This window comes from Pollicipes pollicipes, unplaced genomic scaffold (assembly GCF_011947565.3).
Source record: "Pollicipes pollicipes isolate AB1234 unplaced genomic scaffold, Ppol_2.1 Scaffold_4295;HRSCAF=5057_pilon_pilon_pilon, whole genome shotgun sequence".
NCBI classification, from domain to species: domain Eukaryota; kingdom Metazoa; phylum Arthropoda; class Thecostraca; order Pollicipedomorpha; family Pollicipedidae; genus Pollicipes; species Pollicipes pollicipes.
This window is the reverse complement of record NW_023596461.1, coordinates 22717068-22740003: the sequence shown is the minus strand read 5'-3', so window position 1 is coordinate 22740003 and position 22936 is coordinate 22717068. Positions and strand designations below refer to the sequence as shown.

General features: G+C 52.8%; 2 protein-coding genes and 1 non-coding gene across 3 annotated transcripts; 2 read left to right on the top strand and 1 right to left on the bottom strand.

Moving 5' to 3' along the window:
* The first annotated feature begins 210 nt into the window (after positions 1-210).
* LOC119096875 (replication protein A 32 kDa subunit-B) lies at positions 211-2963 on the top strand. The gene is made up of 2 exons (XM_037219860.1): positions 211-298; positions 1702-2963. Exons 1-2 carry the CDS (start codon positions 236-238, stop codon positions 2515-2517), a joined length of 879 nt encoding a protein of 292 aa, XP_037075755.1. The 5' UTR covers positions 211-235; the 3' UTR covers positions 2518-2963.
* A 4831-nt stretch (positions 2964-7794) lies between these two features.
* On the top strand, positions 7795-22530 carry LOC119096728 (uncharacterized). Its single transcript, XM_037219639.1, has 17 exons — positions 7795-7845; positions 8229-8368; positions 8719-8881; positions 10221-10358; positions 10975-11123; positions 11896-12022; positions 13006-13254; positions 14153-14280; positions 14749-14878; positions 15638-15850; positions 16521-16629; positions 16892-17105; positions 18621-18773; positions 19290-19405; positions 19902-20158; positions 20577-20914; positions 21712-22530. Exons 3-17 carry the CDS (start codon positions 8722-8724, stop codon positions 22219-22221), a joined length of 2991 nt encoding a protein of 996 aa, XP_037075534.1. The 5' UTR covers positions 7795-7845; positions 8229-8368; positions 8719-8721; the 3' UTR covers positions 22222-22530.
* On the bottom strand, positions 11733-11805 carry TRNAF-GAA (transfer RNA phenylalanine (anticodon GAA)). The gene has a single exon. It is a non-coding gene; the product is annotated as a tRNA-Phe (tRNA).
* Positions 22531-22936: the final 406 nt, after the last annotated feature.

The following is a 22936-nucleotide window of genomic DNA, read 5'->3' as shown; positions in this document are numbered from 1 at the left end:
GCCCCATTTTAAAAACAAATTATTTGACAAATTAGAACACATAAAAGCTTTATACTAAAATAAATAGACTAAATTAGTACATCAATGTCACTTTTTACTATTTAGAGACATATAACTAACGCACATTAGAGATAGCTTTGTGTGGGGTTCCAAGTTTCTTTCAGGAATCCTCGACGATTGTGGCCACTTTTGGCGCCGAACGCTTTGGCGGTTCGGCCTGCGGCCTTGTGGCTGAATGTGCAATTGCGCACAGGTCTGTGCACGTTCAGGGGGCGAGGGGTGCCACGCGAAAAGTTTGGTAAGTGATGGAGGCGGCACTGGTATAAGGCTCTTACGTAAAATTTTGAGCGAGTTAACTTACGCGTGGTTGTATATGGCGATTTACGTTTCTTCGAGGTGGACCATTGCCTGTGCCCCAAGTAGGTGCTTTGCGCTGTTGATCTACACTGGTAATGGACTGGCAGCGCTGATTCTGCTCATATTGCGTATTTGACTGGGGGCTTAGTTTTTCATAGTAAGGTTGGGGATCAGAGCATGGTTCAAACTGTTTGATTTACATTTAAAATACGCATTAAAGTGTATCTCTGGATTAGGCCCATTTTCTTCTCAATGTTGTGGGGACTGCAGCTGCCTCCCCCCAACCCAAACTGCAAGGATATATGTAATGTTGAACATGTATACTACAGGAGCAACATTACACACTCAGTGTACTCACAGCATGATTCCAAGCATTCAGCGTTTTGCGCACAGTCTCTACTGATTTCAAAGCACACATTCAGCCGATATTTCAATCAAGCTGCTGCAAAGGTCAGATACTGCAAAATTCTGTGAAAAAATTTAGCACATAAGTAATCAGAAAATTTGGTGCAATTTATCCTTGCCTGATTTTGGCATGTGTGAGTTCTGGGTTCAGTGCATCAAAATGATGTGAATGTGTGTAGCAGAGTGGAGAGCTCTATTGCAGACTGGCCCCAACTGTAATGAAAGCTCTCTTCATCCTTGAAGGGAACCATAACAAAAAATGTAACACTCCTGATTTTTTCATTCCCTTTCCTTTTGCTTCTCACTGGTGGCACTAGGCAAAGCTTCTGTGATATGTGACATCATGCTGTGATATGTGACATTGATGTCTCAACCGTACCTGAGAGTATAAGTGTTATTTTGTGCAGCCCAGGTTTTTTTCTTTATTGCCTGTTAGTAAGTTCCATCAAACCTCTGCCCTCCATGTCTGCACAATTCATGGCTGGTCCTCTGTGTCTTCAAGAGCAGGCATGCAGATTTTACATTTGTTATATAATGAAGTTTGGACTGCATTGACCACAGAAAATTCACCAGTATGTTTTCAGTCCAGTGTATGGTGTGCACTGGTACATGATGCTATTCATGACTAAAATATGTAATTGTAATATGGCTTCCAATATTAAATAATTGCTTAGGTATCACTGCTTGGTGGTCCAAATAACATTGTTAATTATTTTCTTACCATTCCTGTCAGACCCACTGCTCACCCTGTCAGACCCTCTCCCTTGTGAGACCCTCCGCTCACCCTGTCAGACATTCCACTCATCCTGCCAGACCCCCGCTCACCCTGTCAGACCCTCTGCCTGCCCTGTCAGATCTTCTGCGCGCCCTGTCAGACCTTTCGCTCACCCTGTCAGGCCCTCTGCCCACCTGACCTGACTGGCGCCGCCATCATTGCAGATCATGTGGAGTGAGACGGACAAGACGGGCGGCGGCGGCGGCGGCTTCCTCAGCCCGTCTGCCGGCCAGTTCGGCTCGCCAAGCGCCGGCGCCTCTGCCGAGAAACGGCCCGACCGTATCCAGAGTGTGGTGCCCGTGGACGTGTCGACCGTGCTGGCCACGCCGCCCGACCAGCCACTGCGCGTCGGCGGCGAGGAGGTGCACATGGCCGTGCTGGCCGGCCGCCTGGAGATGATAGACCGTGCCGCCACCAAGGTGGGCTACACGCTGACCGACGACACCGGCTCCGTGTCGGCTGTGCGCTGGCTGGACCCGGAGGCCGGCGCCGAGCCGGACGGCGATCTGGCCGAGGGCATGCTCTGCCGTATGGTGGCGCGCGTGCGGCCGAGCAAGGGCGGCGGCCCGCCGTCCGTCATGTGTTTCAACCTGGAAGCCATCACGCCCGAGGAGCAGCTCATCCACCGGCTGGAGGTGCAGCACGCGCTGCTCAAGATCCAGCAGGTGGCGGCGCTGGCGGCCGGAGGCGGCGCTGCGGGCGCTGGAGGGCTGCCCAACTCCACCGTCGGCGGCGGCGGCGGCGAGGTGCCGATGGTGATGGGCGGCGGCATAGTTGGCCTGACGCCGCAGCAGCAGATGGTGTACTCGGCCATCCACGCGTGCGACAGCGACCAGGGTGTGCACCGCGACCAGGTGTACGCGAGCGTGGCCGGCAAGCTCCCCCGGCCCGAGGTCGACCGCATCGTGGAGTTCCTCAGCAATGAAGGTCACATCTACAACACCACCGACGACGACCATTACAAGGCTACCGACTGTTAGAGGCTGGCAGTTTGCTGTGTTGCGGGTGCCCAAGTCTTCGAGACGTGCACTTCAGGATGCTGGCGGCCTTAGTTGCACTCACGGTGACTGCGGACCTGCTGGCCAAACCGTGATCGCCGCTGGCTGAACAGGGGAGTCTTTTGTTTGAGCATCTTTCGTTCAGCATTTCTATGAATCTGGCAAGATGTCATAATCGTTGTGACTGGAGAGGAACGGGGGTCATGCTCCAAGGCTGCGTCTAGCTAGAACACTGTTTCCCTTCGGAAAAGCCGAAATGCATTACATCTACACACAATACGTGTACTTTCCATGTACATTGTGCAGAGAAAGGGAATTTCATGTGTGCCTTCATTGAACACATTTACTGGAAAAGCTGTTATGTTATTTTCTTCATGGCATCGCTGTGAGCACATTTACCACGTGAATACACCAGAAACCGCCGTGTTCCCAATTATCTAATACATATATGTGATCGACGGCATATCGGCGTTGTCGACTCGCGGTGACTTATTTGCAAAAAGGCAAATTAGTCAACGTGTTACAACCGTGAGGAAAACCGTGTTCGCAGTGACGGAAAATTGCCACAATCCGTAGAAATTGCCTGCGATGCGTGGGAAAATACCACAATTTTAGCATGCAGATGGCGAATGCACGACCTATGACAGCGGTCGCACGGTATGACCTATGAAGTCAACATTCGTCTGCCGTTTTCTCTTCATGATATGGCAGCTCTAGGAGCCATATCGATGCAGTCGTGTAGTCTAGCGCTTACTGTTGCTGCTGAGGATTTTACAGAACGGAGGCTGATCTAATTTGCTAAGCTGGCCCAGAGCAGAGTACTGCAGCTCCAAACGCACGTGTGTTTCAACTGTGCTGAGATCTAGAGTGCCATTGGGATGTCATATACTCGCATCTAGGCTGCATCCCAGCAACGTCACCGATTTGCCGGTAGGCGGAAGATATGCCCACGCTTCAGCCGCTGGTTGTGTTACCGATGATATCAGTGCGAGAAAGTGGGATGGCGTGATAATTCTGGTTCGTGACGGGCACGGGGGACATTTCTTGTCCATGTCTGCTTTCCTGGTCCGACTGCTTTCAGCCGCTCCGCGACGTTCCTTCGGCTGAGAGGCCGGCACTAGATAATGTGACCCTCCTGACGGTCATGTGTTCAACCAGCAAAGCGGAATACCTCGCTCTTCGGATCGACTAGAGCATGTGGCTGCCCGGGTAAAGGCCCGTGGTCTTCTCATTAGTCCCTGAGCTGTCGCCGTTGTTTTCACTTCGTGAGAATGCCACGTGCGCCTCCGTGCCACCTGACGGGCGCGGTATCCTTGCTGCCGAGCTGTGCTGAGCCTTCACCACGTGAAGGCATCACTTGCTGAGGCAAAGCCAAGCCGAGCAGCGTTGAGTACCTGTTGTGATCACCGCCAGGAGCGCCATCCGGCGCGTGGCCCGCTTCCAACTCGGCGTCAGCTGTTGGAACAGCAGGGACCAGACACATCGACACTAAGTCCCTGCTGGTACAGTAGGGACTTAGTGTCGATGTGTCTGGTGCACTCCAGATGATCCACGATCAGATACATGACCTAAACACGGAGTTGAGCAGTAAGTGATAAGACCTGTATGTTTTCAGTTCTGTTTTGGATATGTCGTGCGTGTTATAGTTGGAACATAGTTGTTTTTCGCACCGTTTTTTGCCTCTCCGCGTTTATGAGCCATCTTTTGAGTGTCCGTGCATCTGGTTTAATCTGTCTACCAATACATACCTGAACCACAACAACAGGAACAAAAATGCGAACCCAACGCAAATCAAAGTCGGCGCTGCCCATGCAATATTGCCGTCTATCCGTTATTAAGCAATTTTGAAGGTGGAGTGGGGGGGGGGGGGGAGGGGGGAGTAGTCGCCTTGGTCCATTCTGCCCCGGACACCGGACACGTTGTGCGTCTAGTATTGTTTGTGAACGATCGGATCCAGCATTCGGCGAACGTAGACGTTATATAAACCCCAACTGGATGGCCTGGCGTTCCTTTGCTGAAAGTTCTTGGCAGAGACTGTAATCGCTTCTCGGTCGTCGATCTACGTACGGTGATAGCCGCATTTACTTCAGTTTCGCTTGCTTGGATATCATATTTCGCTGTGTTTTAAGCCGTCGATTTCGGACTGAAGTGGGATACTTGCGGGCAAGGGATGTAGTCCATCGGCTGTCCCTACTGATGCATAAGACCTGACTTCTTACGAGATAAGGTAATGCCGGTAGTTTCGGTGCCACCTTTTCAAACTGTTTAGATGCACAGCCGAGTAATGAGCCCCAGTCTGGACTGATCGCACAGACCACCGTTGCATCCCGTAAGTTACTGTTATTTATTTTTTTAACCTGGAAGTGTAGCTCAACACGCGCTCGGGTGACCGGCTGGATACCCTTCGTTCGGGGAGGGAGTCAAGTTGACCCTCCCCTCTAGGAACTAAGGGAGCTAGAGATACCAAGTTCATAGGTACGTTGACCTAAACGTAAACTCACCGAGGTCAAGATTTGAGGTTCCTGGGTCATGACTTTCGGGTCAGGTAAGGTCAAGGAGGTCAAATTTCAGGTTGGCCTCCAAAGAGTCCCTGGAACCTAGTAAACTGTTCTAAGTAAAATGTCACACGCTCATCTAAGGTCAGTGACCTTGTTTGATCCTTTGAAGGGCATGGTCACCTAAATCATACAAGACCGCTTTAAGTTTTGCATTCGGATCAGCGACAAAATTACGCTGGGCAGTATTTTCCTAAAAACAACATGTCGACCTGGGTGTTCTAGGTCATTTATCTATTCTGACCTTTAAGAAGCCTATGCGAGGTGTATAATGCGATTCCTGTTATCAATAAATTCGGATTGAGCACCAGAAGCTACCCTTTATGCCAACGCTAGAATAATAAAACAGGCCGGTTTTGACCTCGGTCTGACCTTCATACCTGATCCTAGGTCAGTGCAATATGTTCATTCAATTGTTGTGTTACCTAAGAAAGTATTTCAGAGTCGTATGGTTTCGTCTAACAATCCGTTGTTGGACCAGATTGAACGATTCCCTGGAAATCACTCGCTGAAATCGTTGCCTGCCTTTGGCATGCCATAGGTCAACAACCTTACAGGTTATATCTATTTTTATGTCAGACGATTCGCTGTTCAATTGTATACAGTGTGCAAAATTTAGCGCGGCTACGCCGCGCCGTTCGGAAACCATTCCGGAAAAACCTCCGGGGGCCAAGTTGACCCCCACCCGAGCGCGTGTTAACAACCAGTTACGGTCTGGTAGCTTTGTTCCTTGGTCTGATTGAGCTGCGCTGTTGACCAAGTTTGACCGAATATCATGTGCGGTTAACTCCCACAGATGGGACATCTAATTCCGTATGACGCAACCTACGATGGCTTCACATGCCACTGATCCAGCGGCCTCAGCTGAGACCGATCCGTGGTATCTGCCATGTTCGCGAGTATTCTCGCGTGGGCCCCCGGACTGAGCGCCGCCCTGCCGCCCTTTATCGTCTCTGGGGGCGTATCCACAGCAGAGCTGTGGGAGATCATGAATACTGCACCGCACCACCGACGCAGTGCCGCTGCGAGTCCAGCGTTCTCACGCGTCTCAATAAGTGATGCGTCGCCCGTCGCGCCCGGCCTGGCGTGATCAGCCGGCTGCCATTGGTCGGCCAGGCAGGACTGCGGGCTCGTGTGTGTGCGTTGCCAGGAGAGGTCATGGAAACGGCGGTGTCGGACAGCACCGTCGCTCGGGGGTCCAGGGCAGCGCTGCGACTCGTGGCGTTCCGGAAGGGGTGGAGGACATGCTGGTGGAGGCCCCTGCTGCCCGGGCGCGGGTCGCGAGACGCTTCTCAGTGGTCTGTTCTGCGCACGTCGTCGACAGGGACTTCTGGTTGGGTGAGCTGACACGCGCTGGTGGTGTCATCCTCAAATGGGACAGGTGCGGAGCGGACGGGGCGGTGACGCGGGAGCTGGGAAGGATGCGGGGCGGTGTTCAGTGCTTCAAATGCTGGATTGTAGTCGTTCAGTTGATGTATGCGAACAAGCTCCTCATTTCTCATAAATTTTGATGCCGATTTTTACAAAATATCCGGCACGTTGAGACGAGTTAGAATTTTTTGTGGTTGTAACGCCCCGAATTTGTGCTCTGTGTTTGTCCGATAGGTGCACTTGCGGAATGGCTCACCCTAATGTCACGTTAGTCACGTTTTTGTCTGTGACTCAAGTTACACTGCGAAATTCCCTTTCACTGAATGCTATTCGATCAACTGCATAGTACCTTAGGCCCTGGGATCCAGTTGTGAGCAATTCAGGCATCAATTGCACCTACTTGGTAACCTTACCTTGTTTGCATCAACAAGTGCGCTAAGTAAGCTAAGTAAGCGATCTCGAGAAAGCGACACCGTTCCCTGCCGTCAGCTGCAGCTTCTCCGCCTGTCAGCGGCCTCGGAAGTCAGCCTCTGGTGTCAACCGCGTACCGGTCGGGCCGCTGGCTGTGACGCTGGCCCGCACCGCCGCACCACCGGCTGTGACGCTGGCCCGCGCCGCCGCACCACCGGCTGTGACGCTGGCCCGCGCCGCCGCACCACCGGCTGTGACGCTGGCCCGCGCCGCCGTATCACCGGCTGTGACGCTGGCCCGCGCCGCCACACCACCGGCTGTGACGCTGGCCCGCCCTGCCACACCACCGGCTGTGACGCTGGCCCGCGCCGCCGCACCACCGGCTGTGACGCTGGCCCGCGCTGCCGCACCACCGGCTGTGACGCTGGCCCGCCCTGCCACACCACCGGCTGTGACGCTGGCCCGCGCCGCCGCACCACCGGCTGTGACGCTGGCCCACGCCGCCGCACCACTGGCCGCCAGTTAGCGAGGGTTGCGATCGCCCGGCTGCGGCCCACGTCGCCCGCACAGACACCTCGGTCCGACCTGAACACGCCCCGCTCCCCGCTGACGAGACGGTGTGGACGCGAAGACAGTGACGCTTTCAGACTCGACCTGAGTGGCTGCTGCTGACGGTGTGGGATGTGGGTCTGGCTGTACTTAAGTGTGATATATGAGTCTGGCTGTACTTGGGTGTGAGATGTGGGTCTGGCTGTACTGGGGTGTGGGATGCGCTGAATGAAGGAGGCGTGTGGTCTCTCGAACCTCCATCCTCCCCCCCCCCAAAAAAAAATCTCTTACCTCATGAATGTTGTCGCGTGACCAGAGTCAAACGCGGAAGCTAACGCTGTGCGCATGCGCGTAGCCCCTGTTGCAGGCTCCGTTCCGGTGGAGATTTCAACTGTTATCAGGCTTCCTCCTCCGCCGTCTGTTGGTACGTTAATCAGCTGGTGTGCATATCCTTGCCGCCGGTGCCGTCCGGAGGCTCTCGAATCTGTATAACTCCTTGCGCATAAATGACGTTAAAGATGCTGTTGTGGCCCCGGTGGAAATGGTCAGCCGCTGGCCAGGGAGCGGACGCTAATGACAAACGAGCTGCATCAATTATTCATCGTTCTGTGGCCTTCATCGGTCAGCCACCGTCAATAATGACAACAAAATGATGGAAAATAATATGATCGACGATGATATGATCGCCAATAATATGATCGCCTATCATTTGACCGCGACGCATAGCGGCAAGGCCAAGCGGTGCCCCTGAACTAGGTGGCGCTGCACATGACTATGCCCTGAATCGCCGAGCCGGTGCTGCCTCAGACGTGACGTACCCGGGCACGACCGACTACTTCTGGGGCACGATCGAGCAGAACACGACGGCGGTGCCGGCCGGAGGCTCCTTCAGCACTGGCGGCGGACCGTTCGGGTTTCTCACCTCTGTCATCCTGCCGGGCGACTCCGTACGTGCGCAGAGTTTGGGGGGGGAGGGGGGGGGGGGGGGGGGGTGACGGGTCCGTACAGGCATTGCACGGACGAGAGCTGGCAGCAGATGTTGTGACCATCTTTGCGGCCAGGTTGTCGTGGGGGGCGTAATGAGCTGTATATCACGTTCAAATGAGAGTGGTTTTTGTGTGGTTTGGTTTAAGGCTAAACAGTTTAAGGCAGTTCTCTACATGACGGTCATGTCATAGCCTAGTACTTTCATCTGCATATTGTGTATCAATGTTGCATTTACGTTCAATGCAGTGCACTCTTCATTTGCCACGACGCTTTTCAAGCTGTTGGTCGATGCTCGCCTTTCCGTCTGCAGTGTATGGCGCACAAGGGGTTTGCCAGGCCGGGAGACACGTGCGTCTCCGACCCGGCCACCTGTGAGGAAGGCCTGTCCTTCAGTCTGTGGGAGAAGACCATCTACGTGGAAGATGTGTTCGCCGACCGGGATAGTCTGCAGCTCCGTTACCTTCTCAGCACAGGTAACGAGCGGCGGGCATGGAACATATTTACAAAGCGTGCTGCTTGTCCACTCAGCCCGCCATCAGAAGTGACGCAATCCCAGGGCAAGAATCCTGTTTAAATCGCGCGGCGTATGTCGCCAGTCACATTATGGCAATAGCCGTTTGCCCATTACATGTCATTAAAAATGCGTTTTTCTCGGAAGATTGCGTGGCTCTTTTTGATTTAGGAAACATCTGGAAAGTTGAGTCTAACAAAAACAGGGCCTTTCACTCACAGAGCCCGACAACATTCGTCGAATTTCATTCTGACACTTCCGTTATCACAGCTCCCAAAGCTGCCTTGTTTTATCACTAGATGTCACTACTGTATATCCATGGCCAAATGATGCGTCGCAACCCAACGATAGCGTGTACATTGGCTTGCCCAATTTTTTTTTACGTCGCTGGTGCTGCGAAATGTATTTTGGCTATGTGCGCAGAGCCTGAGGCAAACCTTAATTCATATGGTTTGTTCCTTTTCTTCGCCGCCTGGTGCTTACGCTACATTTTCAGCAAAGCTTTGCTTTAACATAGATGCTCTGAAACCCTGGTACACAGCACGACGCGAGGTAATAGAATTGTGCCTAGTTGCCTCAAGACGCAAAGATGCAAATCCTTAGAACAAGCGTGAGAATGTATCAGATGTTCCTCAGTTTGGGGGCAGACAGTCGCTCTTTCGATTTCCATTGTTGTTGTTTCATAAAGCTTGAAATCGAAAATAGTCCATTGGTTGGCTTGGCCTACGGGACCAAACGTAATTCACGCGGCACACGGATATGAGATGATGTTAGTGGCCACTGAAGAAGCTCGAAGCGTGGCGATTATCGTGTTTTGATGCATGAATCGACATCCCTCAAGTTATAGTATGGCTTTGTCCGGAGAAGAGATTCCATTGACGCTAATGTCTCGATGAACGAACCTGTCAACAGCGCCGAAGAAATCCATCGGTATCCCGTTGCGTAAATTGTCGTTTCTACCTTATCTGTAAGAAGTGCTTTCCATGAAATGTTAGGATGATTTAAAGTCCTTTTGAGAAATTTGTGGTAGAACTGATTTGATGCCATTTCATTCATCGTTTTGTCCGTGTGAAAATGACTTTTCTTACGCAAATATGTTGTCACAAAACTACTAGCTGCAGCTCGCGCGATGTTAATGGATGGTTGCTGATCGTTGAATAGCGTTTTCAAATATTTAACAGCCTGTATTTATGATCAACAAAGCTAGACATTAAGTTACATCTAGCTCAACAACTAGCTTTGGGTTCCCTATCGGCGGAACCCTATCGTAATAACCCATGTCCACATGCTGTGCTCTTCAGGCGGCGACATCAAGGGCTCTCCTGGTATAGCAGTTTACCTTCAGGGCATGTACTTGGGGGCGCTTGTGTCGACTGGGAGCAAATACTGGCTCGTAGAGACAGTCGGCCTGCTGCCAAACAACACGTGGAATAATATTGGTAAGTGCCTACGCATGAGGTCCCTTTTAAAGTGAGTTTTACATTTGTTAGTCGGGAATGGTTGTCATACCGCCTACACGCAAGGGCACGATGTAAAACTTGTGCGCATTCTGGGCTCCAAGGACAGGATAAATGTAGTTATGAGATCATTGTGTGAAAGACTACCCAAGTAATTTAAGCACACGGGACATCCTTAGAATTCGAACTCCCAAAATCCTGCGAAGTGTGTGCACCGCAGGACAAAAACAATTAAATATGTGTCGCATGAATAGGACAGTAGCACTAGCCTTATTTCTCGGAAAAACCAGGAGAATGGACGTCCTTGAACTGAACAGCACTGAACTAAACAACTTGTGTGTCGCACGACATCAAACGTACGTAAGCTGCGCGCGGTTATCACGAAAGTCAACGCCAATATCGAAGCCACTCCTTATGCTGGTGGTTAAGTACTATCGTACTAACCATATCGTACTAATAAGTTAAGCACTAAGTACTATAAAAGTATTAAGTACTACTATCGCTTCAATTGGTATCATGTTAATAGGGTTGATGATAATGATACCAGTGCTACCTATGCTGACGCCAATGCCGACGGCAACACCTCCTCACTCGGCAGGAATCCGATGGAGGCCGCCCTCCAGCGACGGCGGGGAGGATTTGGTCGGCCTGGAGCTCTACCTGAACCAGAAGGTTGCTGGCCGGACCATACACGGCGTTACGCCGTCAGCCATCGCCAAACGGCCGCTCGACCCGCCCGAGCTCATGGTGAGTGAGCCTGAGGCCGCGGCGGCGGCGGGGGGGGGGAGGGGGCTGAGGGATGGGCCGACTGCTCAGAAGCCGCGTTGGTGAGGCAGGCACTTACCGACGGCCCTCCCGGACCGGGTGCAATGTATCCTTCGTGGTAACTGCGAGTGGGTGTTTGGTGCGAGTGGGTGTTTCACCGCTTTGTACTGTCTATATGCAACGTGCATTGAAATCAGTGTCTGTTCCTTCCGTCACCGCAGCCGTCGTTACATACAGCAGAAATAGTCGAGTAAGACACCCCGATCTCCCATCCCCAAAGGTTGGCATGTTCTCTCAGTCGTGTGGTGTCACACCTTTATGAAGACACACGTCTCCTTACACACCCACGTTGCGCTCGCTTGTTGATCAAAACTAGTTGACTTCAGGTCGATTCCCCCAAGTTCGGCTCAGAAATGCAAACGGCTGGGTTTTCTGGGAAACGAGTATCTTCACGAATTTGCCGTGTCAGGCGCCGCAGGAATGGGTCAGACTGAGGGGAGATTAGGAGTTCCGAAGGAGAGATCATGGGCGACTTGACTCGCTTTTGAATTGTTGTTGAAAGGCACATGTGGTGGAGTAAAACCACGCGCCTGCCGAAACCCGGGATCGAACCAGGGACATTTAGATCTTCAGTCTAACGCTCTCCCAACTGAGCTATTTCGGCCGCTGGCGTCCACCGAAGTGACGGAAAAAATCCACCTTTAAAAAGAGCATTGCGTCTGGCCGTGTCTGACTGGTCTCGTCTCCCTGACAGGTGGGCTGTCACAAGGCCTCGGGTGACGCCGACTACCGGCACTTCTGTCCCTGCGAGTTTGACGAGATCGCCATGTGGAAGAGGGCGCTTCTCGCCAATGAGTCCATGTTCTTCCTGGGTGGCTTCGGTGAGCCTTGCACAGCTGGAGAGCTCAGCGAGCGTGTTCATGAGGCATAGGACAATGTTGTGTGTTAATTGCACTCCATTCCGGACTATGCTGTCGAAGATGTATGCGTTTATATAGACTGTTACGCATGACATGTAGACTGTGCACATCTCATGCTGTATGTCCTAGCCTACACCCGTGGCTGTACCTCCCGAATCGTATGTGCCTCCGGATTGTACGATCTTAAGACGTAAAAGCATGGAGCTCGCTTAGGTAGCGCTCGGCGAGTGCTAGCTATGTTACCTCGAGGGCCAGGCAAGGGTCTTCAAAAGCCCCCCCCCCCCCCATTTGTTTCCTAGCTGAGCCAGACTTCCAAAACAAAGATCCATCCAGAAAAGCAACGATGTACGGTTTGCTTGCTTTAGGCCAGCCAGTTCCCGCCCAAGTCTTATTGACCTAAGCGTTTCGGAACTAGTGCAAAGGCGTGACATTCCGGCGCGTAAAGCTTTTCTGATCATATAGGCAGAATATAATTCAGAGCAAGCGAAATATCCAGATATAACCCGAAGTTAAATAAGGTAACTGCAGGTCATTTATCTCGTCTTAGCTTAAAACAGATATTTGACCAATCGGAAGTGGCCCAAGTGCTTGGAAACCACCATCAAACGATCGTTTCGTTGAAGATTATTAGAAACCATCGACTGCCATCAAGAAGCACGAACACAACATTTGCCACAAAAGAGAGGCTCGACCTCCCTTCACAGATGACGTCATAATCCAGTTTACTGACATGACCTGGAATCATTTCCTGCAGAACGCGCATTGAATGCATCAGCATCCACTCCAAATGTGACGGCGTTATTGTCTGGTATCTAAAAAAGTATTGTAAGCCCATCCACCTGGCTTATGTCTCACGCACCACCAACCCCATGAATCTGGCCAAACACTGACCTCTCTTCCATCTCCACCGCAGCCATGCATCACAGAAGTGGTCACGATTTCAGAGGCCAACTTTTCGAAGGTGTCGGCCGCCGAGTTTGCCGACATGCTGGTCGACGTCGACCTCACTGACCCCGACCAGCAGTCGGTGGCCGTGACGCTCGTTAAAAAGATGGCGGACGCGCCGGAAGAGGAGACGAAGGACGAGCTTGGGCTTGGGAGCCCGTCGACCGCCGAAAGCGAGCAGGAGACTGAGGAAGAAGAGGAAGAGGAGGAGCCGGAGGGAACGACCTCGCCTGCGCAGTCAGCTTCAGGTTTGTGCAAACCTAAGCAAAGATAAGCACAACTGTAATGTTTAGAATACACTTTTCTTAAAATTAAATCGTAAGGATTCGTGGGTACGTGTGTAGGATATAGCATTGATGGTGACCTTTCTAAAGGATGGAGACGAGGTTTCAGTATCGCAGATGGGTCATTGTTCTCAATTGGTGCGTCAGTATTAACACAACGTTCGGCTAGCTTCCCGTCGTCAGGCGTCATGGAGCACTGAGGTCTGCATGCTGGTTGGCTTTAAGCCATGCACTCGTTACAGCCCGAACACTCTTCCTGGAACTGGTAGGATTCGAACCAGGGTCCTCTGATTGCGAGTGCTCCATCAACATAATTGCCCTTTCCGGTTATCTTGGCTGGTAAAGTACTGGACGCGCAATAAGAACACGCTGGTTTGAGTCCCAGCGATTCAAAGGAGAAAATGCACGCTGAGATGCGGACGCGGCTGAAAGACAGGCATCATCTATTCCTTCTCAGTACTCGATAACATCTGATGACGGCCGGAGAGCTAGCCGGCGGAAAGGCGTTGTGTGCATAAAACCACACCAGACGGGGACGATGGTCCGAGCATGACCCCATCTGTGGGTGATTGTGTTCATCGCTGCTGGCTCGGAAGACCGCATCCACTCTTCCATTGGGATGTGAGGGACGAGACCCGCTCCAAGCTGCTGCTATTCTCGACATGTGGCTAATCGGCCGGAATGCTCTCACCTCATGCCAGTTAAGATCAGTACACCATTGAAGCCCCAGGAAGAACTTTTGCGGGCTGAGCTTTTAGCGTATGGTCCGTCCATTGGTCAGATGCAGCAGAGATCGGTCTGTTACTTCATAGACGTCACGTGGCGTGTTATGTCGCTAGACTGACTGTTCGCGTGCCAACAGGTGGGGCTCCGGCGGCCAGCAAGTCCGAGATCCAGCAGATGCAGGTGCTGGCCGGCATGGTGTTTACAATGACGGAGTCCGAGAATATCAAGCCGAACCAGACGAAGGATGAGTTGGACTCATTCCTGGTGAGTGATGCGTCAGCTGTGTGTGTTGGCATACGTACGTTTACTAGCGCTAGTGCTTGGTCACACACCACAGGTACTCGCATTTGGAATTTTTTTAGTCTTCTCCTTGTCTTGTCTTCTCTCTTCGCGGTTGCATGTAAAAGTTGTCAAAGGAATTCAACCGTCAATTGTGCAAACTAGCCTGGTGTGCCGTGTCTGTTAGTGGGTTAAAGTGGCCATCGCTGATGTCCAATTAACCAGTGATGTGCAAAAGTCGTAAAATTGAAAATCTTAACATTTGTCTCTGGCCCACACTCGACGACGGTTCAATGTAGGGATGTCGATCAGGTCCGGGACATTGGCACAGCACAACATTTTGAATGTTTTCGCAACACGGTAAACGATGAAATGATAACATCACCGTGTAATTGAAAATAGCCACTCGTGTGGATAACAATCATATGTTCTTATACCCGTTACGTTGGCCAGAATCTTCTCAGTCTGGCATCGAAGCTTCTGGAAGAGGAGAACGCCGCTAAATGGAACGGGATAGAAATGAAGAACGATAGGAAGAAACCTGATCCCAAAAACCCTAAAAAGAAGATCGTGAGAGACAGAGGTGAGCAGCACGAAGCTATCCCCTTTTTTGGTATATGTTGGCGCGAACTTCTTTAAATTGGTTAAGTGAAATAATCATTCTGTCGTGGAAAATAGGTATCGGAGCTAAGAGCATGTTTTGTTTTCAGTCATCACACCCACATATCTTATACTATACGACTGTGGAGCAGCTCTTTTAGAGCTGTGCGGGTCATGGTAAGAGTGAATGTGGTGACCCCGTCCGTTGCCAAGGGTCTTCGTCTTGGCGCCTTGTTTTCGCGCCCAAAACTTCGCCTTCGCCTCTTGTGCCTCCGGCTATTGGACTGTACTATGGAGCATCACCGTTAGTTTGCAAATGGGCGTTAGACCGTGCTGTCATCATCACATTGTCCGACTTGTTCCGTCTCCCACCTGTTATCTTCGCTGTCTAATTAATGTTCGCGCCACGCAGTGTTTCGGCTCTGGAAGAAAGGATTATCTTTGCTAACCAAACAGACTTGTTTCGGTAGTGATTCTGTCCTTTTGTGCATTATTGCGCCTCTCTTTAACGGAGTGTGGGGGGGAGGTGAGACACATGGTATCGCCCCACCCCCAAATACCACCCGTCGGTCCCAATGCCTCCCGCTCTCCAGCTGGTGGCGGTGGCAGCCCAGCTTCTGCTCGCGCCCACGTTCCCTTCTCCCAGCCGGCAGCGGCGGCGGTCAAGTCTCTGCCCCTTCAGCCGGCGACGTTGGCGTTTTAACGTTTAATTACGCTATCCCCCCCTCTCCCGCCCCGGCAGAGGCGGTCGACATGGTCAACCGGCTGGAGGAGTGGGCCATGGAATCGGTGGCAAACGTCGTGTCCGACAACAGCAGCGACACGGATCTGCTAGTGCACAAGCGAACCGACAACGTGGACCTGTACGTGCAGCAGAACAGCTTGGACGCCTTCCGGCGTCGCCAGGTGGCGCTCTTTCCCAGTGACCAGGTCCGGCGGCTGGACAGCATTGAAGGTGGGCCGCGGGTGGTGGCAGCATGCCAGCGTCGGGTCGCTGACGTCATGGGGTCGGGAGGGAGTCTGCGGGGTCCGGGGGAAGGGGGCTGCTGCTTGCGGGCTGGTAGGGAGCGGTCAGGTGTGGGTCTTGGATCTGTTGTATCAGAGGACGAGAAGTAAGATGAATACACATTTTATGGCTGAATTCGTCCAGGGAATGCCGGGAAATCGGTCAATATTGTTGCGGCATTTTGGTTCTTAACATATATATATATATATATATATATATATATATATATATATATATATATATATATATATATACATGGTTTGGTGAGCAGGCTATGCCGTATACACATATAAGTGTGCTCTTGGGAACTTTGTTCTGTAACTGCTGATTATAACGCCAATATCGCCCACAATGAGCAGCGACGAATCGGACTATATCAATGGGATGTGTTACCAACGATGCGTGATAGCAGGATCCAGTCTTCGCTCTTGAACGGGATGTATCACTCCATTTGGCAATGTGTTGGACTCTAAGCAAAACTGGGCCACAACAACAGTCCATCACATTATTTCCCCACATCACAATGTCGAGCTTGAGCACTTTGACGTACCGTAACCCTTATGTGACCCCTGTGACCTGTGCGATGGTGGTCTGACCCCGTGCCGCGGTGCACCGGCAGTGCCGACCGTGGTATTCCGAAAGCCAGGCTGTGACGAGGCCACCATCAGCACCGTATTCACCAAGTACGACAGCTACGGCGCCGTGTCACCCAAGCGCTTCATGCGGCGGTGAGTTCAGTCAGTGGGCTGCCGGCAGTGGAAGCCCCCGTCGCGATCGCCTTCAGAGCGCCTGCCAACTGTGCAGCGGCAGGTCCTGTCGTGCTCACGCCAGCACCGCACGTATGCACCCAACTCCCAGCGTGGGCAAGGCTCGGCGCCAGATCCTCTTCTAAACTCGCACCGTCGGTGTGGACTGACGCGCCGCTGACCGCACGGGGCGCCGGCATCGCCGCCAGGGCAGTGACGGGCCTCCTGTCGTCGCCCGTTGCAGGCAGTTCAAGACGCGGCAGGCCCAGTACCTGGACATCGACAGCGCGGTGCTGTCGCTGCGCGTGAAGACGCTGCGGGGTCAAGCGGAGGTGGACGAGTGCCTGCCGACGATCGATGACTTCCGTAGCTCGCCGGTCCGCGCCACGCTCGGCCACAAGCAGCCGAAGCAGACCCTGCGGCAGCCGCTCTTCCACGAGGGCGAGATCGTCAGTGACGTGAGTGCTCGCCGCCGTCGCCGCCGCGCCGCTCTGGCGTATTCGGGGCGGACTATTGCCGGCGCGTGATGCGTTTAACTTAGGTTCGTTCGGAGTGTTCTGTGGTTTAGCCCTCACCCGGTCATAGGGGGAGGGTTAGCTAACCCCGTGATCTTGCGGTGTCTCCCATACTGATTCGCGGTGTTGATCGAACCTTGGTTTGTCGTGTTTGGAACTTGCTCACACCTGGACATACACTCCTATTGTTATTATGCCACATCGCTCACCCGTGACCTCGTTCTCAAAGCCCGCACTGCGAAATACGGAAACCGGAGGTCCACACGCCATTCTCCGATTTGTGTGCCCCAGAGGTTCTTGGTTATGGCCCTGAATGCGTATGGCTCCTATTACCCGTGCATCTTCAATGCTCATAAGCTTTTCACAGGCTGGTGGAGGTCAATGTCATATCTGGATAAATATTTAAGTGGATGTCGAGCTGGCTCACGCAATCTTTATGCGACAGAACGGATGTTAAGCACTAGGTCATTCATGGTCAAGGTCATGGGAAAACAAGGAAAAACGTCGGGTGACCCTACAGTAGCCATTGAAGGAAGCCGAGACATTATAACCTCAAGTACATTTGAGCATATGATAAGCCTCGTAGACACGGCGAAAGTGCAATGTCACCCTGTTTGACCTGAGCTGACAGGTTAACCACAAAACATGATACAGAATCATTCTTGGAAAAATAGTAAAACTGGTAAAACGAGAAGCAGTTTTTTCCCTACTTCCATTATCGCGCATCGGCTGCGGAGCAAAGGGCCGTACCAACCTCCCTATACTGTGGAAGGCAGGGAAACCGGCACAGGTATCGAGGGCTAGCTCTGGCATGGCGAGGCAATAGACTGGCGTAGTGATGTACGTTTTTTTGCCGACAAGTTCCATGCAGGCTTTTTGAAGATGCCGCATAACTACCTCAACGCTGCTGTTTTGCTTTGTGACTGTATCTATCCGAACGTGTATCATGTTTTGCTCGTGTCTCGATGGTGCCCACCCGTTTGTCGTGTTCCGCTCTCGTCTCGATGGTGGTCACCCGTTTGTCGTGTTCCGCTCCCGCCTCGATGGTGGTCACCCGTTTGTCGTGTTCCGCTCCCGCCTCGATGGTGGTCACTCGTTTGTCGTGTTCCGCTCCCGTCTCCATGGTGGTCATCCGTTTGTCGTGCTTTGCTCCCGTCTCGATGGTGCCCACTCGTTTGTCGTGTTTCGCTCCCGTCTCGATCGTGCCCACCCGTTTGTCGTGTTCTGCTTTCATCTCGATGGTGCCCACCCGTTTGTAATGTTTCGCTCCCGTCTCGATGGTGGCCACCCGTTTGTCGTGTTTTGCTCCCGTCTCGATGGTGCCCACCCGTTTGTCGTGTTTCGCTCCCGTCTCGATGGTGCCCACCCGTTTGTCATGCTCTGCTTCCATCTCGATGGTGCCCATCCGATTGTCGTGTTCCGTTCCCGTCTCGATGGTGCCCACTCTTTCGCCGACAGGTGCTCCGACGTCACTGCGTCTGGTGGAACGAGGGCAGCATGCGGGGGCTTGGCGCCTGGGACCCCACCGGATGTGTCGTCCTCGAGAGTGATGACTTCTTCACCAAGTGCGCGTGCAAAGCGCTCGGCCAGTACGCCGTGGTCGCCGAGAAGGTGCGTCCCTCACCATTTCCCTTCCCCTCCCCCAGGGCATGACGAGCCATTCAGACTTCTTTCGTGTCTTTTGAATTGCGCTCGTTGGTTTGTTTAGCAGTGTAAGATTTGGCGTGATACGTTGTTTCTAAAACGTGTCATTCAAACGTGTATCTTCTTTATCAACGTAAATTAGAATGTTCTGTTTCATATCGACAAGACAGAAGTAACAGCCTTATTCCTGGAGAGAAAAAAAAACAGGAAAATGGGGATATAGATACGCTCTCCTGATAGATCTTCTGTTTTTTCTCCGAGGAAAAGGGCTACTACTACCGTCTTATCTATGCGAATAATTTCCTTGCAAATTCACTGTACAACTTTCCTCTTTTATACCATCACCATTACCCACGGTCGTTACGTTGGCTAACGATTAGCAGGTGGTCTCCATGCACATTGATCGGTCAGGGGCTTCCATGTCGTGACATGCAGGTTTCAGCGCGATGTGGCTTTTCTGTTGACAACATCGTGGGCCGTCAGGTTGAACCGAAAATTGTCGACATCGACAACACATGGCTGATCCTCATCAAGACTGTCTTCCACACGATATCGATAGCCCTGCTCCTGGCGTATGCAGTCCTGGTGTTCAAATCCGAGTAAGTTATGGCAGGCTGGCATAATTACAAAGCTTCGGCTTTGTCGCAATAGGCGATCAATGCCATGTGGTGTCTGGTAATGCAAGTGATGGATAAGAATGCTCCTATCGATGTATTATATTTCCATAAGCTTGGGTGACGTAAGCTATGTCTAGATGTAAACGTTTTATGTGTCGTGTATGGCGATAGAAACGCTTAGTGTCAAAGTGACAGCGGCCACAACATACCGGCTTACAGAGTGTGTATTACAGCCAATTGTAGGTGAGGCTTCAACGAGCGGAAGAATCACTTTTGATTCAACCTGCCGCCTTCCCAAATCGATATCACCTGCAATTTCGTCTCGCGTTGAGTCGCTCCCAGCTGCAGCTCACGTCGTCCTGCAGGCACCGCGCCACCGGAACACCCCACACTCCCACACGCACACGCACGCGTGCGTCGCCTCGCGTCCCGCGCGGCCCTGCCTCCCCGCCTGACCGGCGCGCCGCGCCGCCCACAGCCAGCTGTGGGAGATGTTCCACCAGATGCGGATGACGACGGCGCTGCTCCTGCTGGCTGGTGCCTTCTTCATGTGCATGTCGGACCTGGACTCCGTGCGCGCCGACCGCCACCACTGCACCACCATCGCCGCCTTCCTGCAGTTGTGCTACCTGGCCGTCGGGGTGATGGTCGCGTGCGAGGGCTACGCCTGCTTCCGCGCGCTGACGGTCGGCGTGGTGGGCGGCAAGCTGCGCTCCTACCTCTGCATATCCTTCGGTCAGTGACGCTCGGACGCCGCTCCTGATGGTCGGCCGAGGTCTGTTAGGTTTGCCAACGGCAGGCTTGTATGGGAGTGGCAAAAATTGGGTCAAACTTGCGTGTGTTGGTTTGTGGAGGTGCTGACCGCTTTGAATACATTGTTATGGTTAGGTAGTATTTGTGAGTGCATTATCTAACAAATGCACAGTGTCTGCCAACAGTCAATGCAATCACAGGAGCTAATCATAATCTTTTAGAAACAAGACTCAACATGACAAGACTCCGTATACGGTCACGCACAAACAAGACTCTGTATCACCACCAACAGGGCTAAATTCGGGGTAAAATCCCATGGCCAACCTCCGACATTGCGGCACGGCCGTCAGACGCGGCCGACTGGTGAGGCGCGCCCTGACCTCTGACCTCGCCCCGGCAGGTGTGTCGCTGATCTCACTGGGCTACGCGCTGGCCACCGAGTCCCACCGCTACGGCGACGACCCGCAGTGCATGATGGGCTGGGAGACGGACGTCAAGCTCATCTTCTTCTCGCCCATGATGCTGTGCTTGGTGTTCATCGCGCTGTCGGTGGTGCTCATCATGTGCAACATGGGTACGCCGCAGCTGCGCAAGGAGAACATCATCGTCGACCAGGAGTCGGTGTGCATCGGCTACAACTTCTTCTCCTTCTACTTCATGGCGACTTGGGTGGCCGGTCTGCTGGCCTACGTCAGGCTGGATGCTGAAGGCCTGCCCAGCTTCTACCCCCTGTTCCAGGCGAGTGTGCAGTCAACACCCGCTGCTGCGCTCCCTCACTCGGGTGTGCAAGGGCCACGTTTTTTGAGGTTCCTACTTGGATAAGATAAAGCAGATAAGGATGAAGACTGACCTTGGTGACAACAATGTTGAAAGAAATATATTATAAGTCATGAATCGAATGTGATCAATACCGGGCAGCTGAGCCCATCAACTATTTGGCACTGTGCTGTAATGGACTTAAGGTAAGCGACCTCAGCTTACCTTAAGTCCTCACACTTTACGCTCAGGCTACCCACCTTCCAATGTTTCGCAGGTGTTTTGATTGCCAAAGTAAATAAGTAAGCATACATTTTCATTGATATAACATGACGCAACGGCTTTGAATGCTACTAGTTCAGAAGTTCCAGATACTGAATTCGCGTGGTAACAGCAAGCCTTTTTTCGGTTTTTCGTGCGGTAACAACAAGCCACCCACTTTGCATGGGTGTCGTAAGAAGAGCGATGGCTAGGGTAGTGATTTGCCCCATGTAGTAGTCTACGTGCAAGCTCCACATCACCTTTAGAATAATCTGACGCCCTCGTTAGCCTGATGCACTGCTCAATAATGTACCGCCTCGTCCAAGTCTACTCAATTGAGACCCGCCCCCCCCCCCCCCTCTGTCCCCCTCATCCTCACCTCCAATGTACCTCTCCAAGTGTGCAAACAGTAATCAGGCGTGCGTCCAAGGACGCACTCGGATGTGAAGCGAAACGCTTTCTCCCCATCACGCCTGCTATCGACCTGATCTTGCGCTGACCCCGTTATCCACCGGCAGTTCATGAACGCGGCCTGCGGCATGGTCTTCTTCATCTGCCAGGGCATGCTGTCGCGTCGCTTCCGCATGATCATCACGTGCCGCGGCCACGAGCGACGCCGCATGCTCGTCGCCTACACCGTGCACGAGGACGAGCCGGACGTCACCGAGTCGCGCGAGACATCCGACGACGAGTCGGACTCACAGGACGACGGCGAGTCGGACGTCTCGGACTGCGGCCCCGAGTCGGGCCGGGCCGGGTCGCCCGCCGCGCCCGACTCGCAGCCGAAGCCAGAGGCGCTGTCACAACTGAGAGATGAGCAGCAGCCGGAGCCGGATGCGCACCCGGAACCGGAGCCAGAGCCGGAACAGGAGGCGCAGCCGCAACCGGAGCCGGAGCCGGAGCCGGAGCCGGAGCTGGAGCAAGGGGCGCAGCCGGAGCCGGAGCCGGAGCCACACCCGCAACCGGGCGACGGCGATGAGCCAGCGACGCCAGACGGCGCGGCGGGGGACGAGACGGGCCATGCATGAGCGAGCCGCGCGCCGCGGGGCGCCTAAAAACGAGATGACGTCAACTGTGTTGGACTAACTGCCCATATGGAGACCTACGGAATGAAATTGGACTTGAGCCGGTATGCTGCGATGTGTTCTCTTTTATGGCGTTCCGTGCAATACTTTTTCGAGTGACTGCCACGACTGCTGCGTTTGAAATGTAAAAAAACACGTGCCATGTTAACCTGAATTCAGAGGAGGACTGAAAGCAAAGGCAATACTGTTTCGTCTTGTTTCTTATCTCATGTACCTGGTGACAAAACTCATCCAAATACATTTCGAGCATTCGGTAGACAGTGGTGAAGGGGGTTTTAGCTCAACTATTCACGAAGCTTTTTTCAGGGAGGCCTAATATCTTACCATTACGTTCTGTCTTTTTAGAAACCTACGTCCACCCCATGGGCATGAGCACTTCTGGCACAGCGAGCACAAAGCCCCAGTAAGTTTTTGTTTTCATTGGGCTCTTGCTGTAATCACAATCATCCGATCACTCAAAACAGTACCACAACGCATCCATGGACTCAATAAGCTTCGGTGTGCAGGCACATCCCAGTCCACTACAAAGCAACGGAGTACGGAGTACCCAGACTGGACGACAGGCTGCCTCATCCGCTGACAGCTTCGCTACCAGCGGCCAGTAGGGCAACGCTCCTGCCAGCTCCTAGGGCATGAACTCATCAAATCGGTGCAGGTG

Bases quoted from the DNA above. Each gene is read 5' to 3' on its own strand.
- LOC119096728 (XM_037219639.1), top strand. From the start codon at position 8,722: ATGGCGCACAAGGGGTTTGCCAGGCCGGGAGACACGTGCGTCTCCGAC. The intron at 14,281-14,748 runs GTGAGTGATGCG...TACGTTGGCCAG, and splicing joins ATGAGTTGGACTCATTCCTG to AATCTTCTCAGTCTGGCATC. The intron at 19,406-19,901 runs GTAAGTTATGGC...CGCCGCCCACAG, and splicing joins GTCCTGGTGTTCAAATCCGA to CCAGCTGTGGGAGATGTTCC.
- LOC119096875 (XM_037219860.1), top strand. From the start codon at position 236: ATGTGCAATTGCGCACAGGTCTGTGCACGTTCAGGGGGCGAGGGGTGC. The intron at 299-1,701 runs GTAAGTGATGGA...CCATCATTGCAG, and splicing joins GGTGCCACGCGAAAAGTTTG to ATCATGTGGAGTGAGACGGA.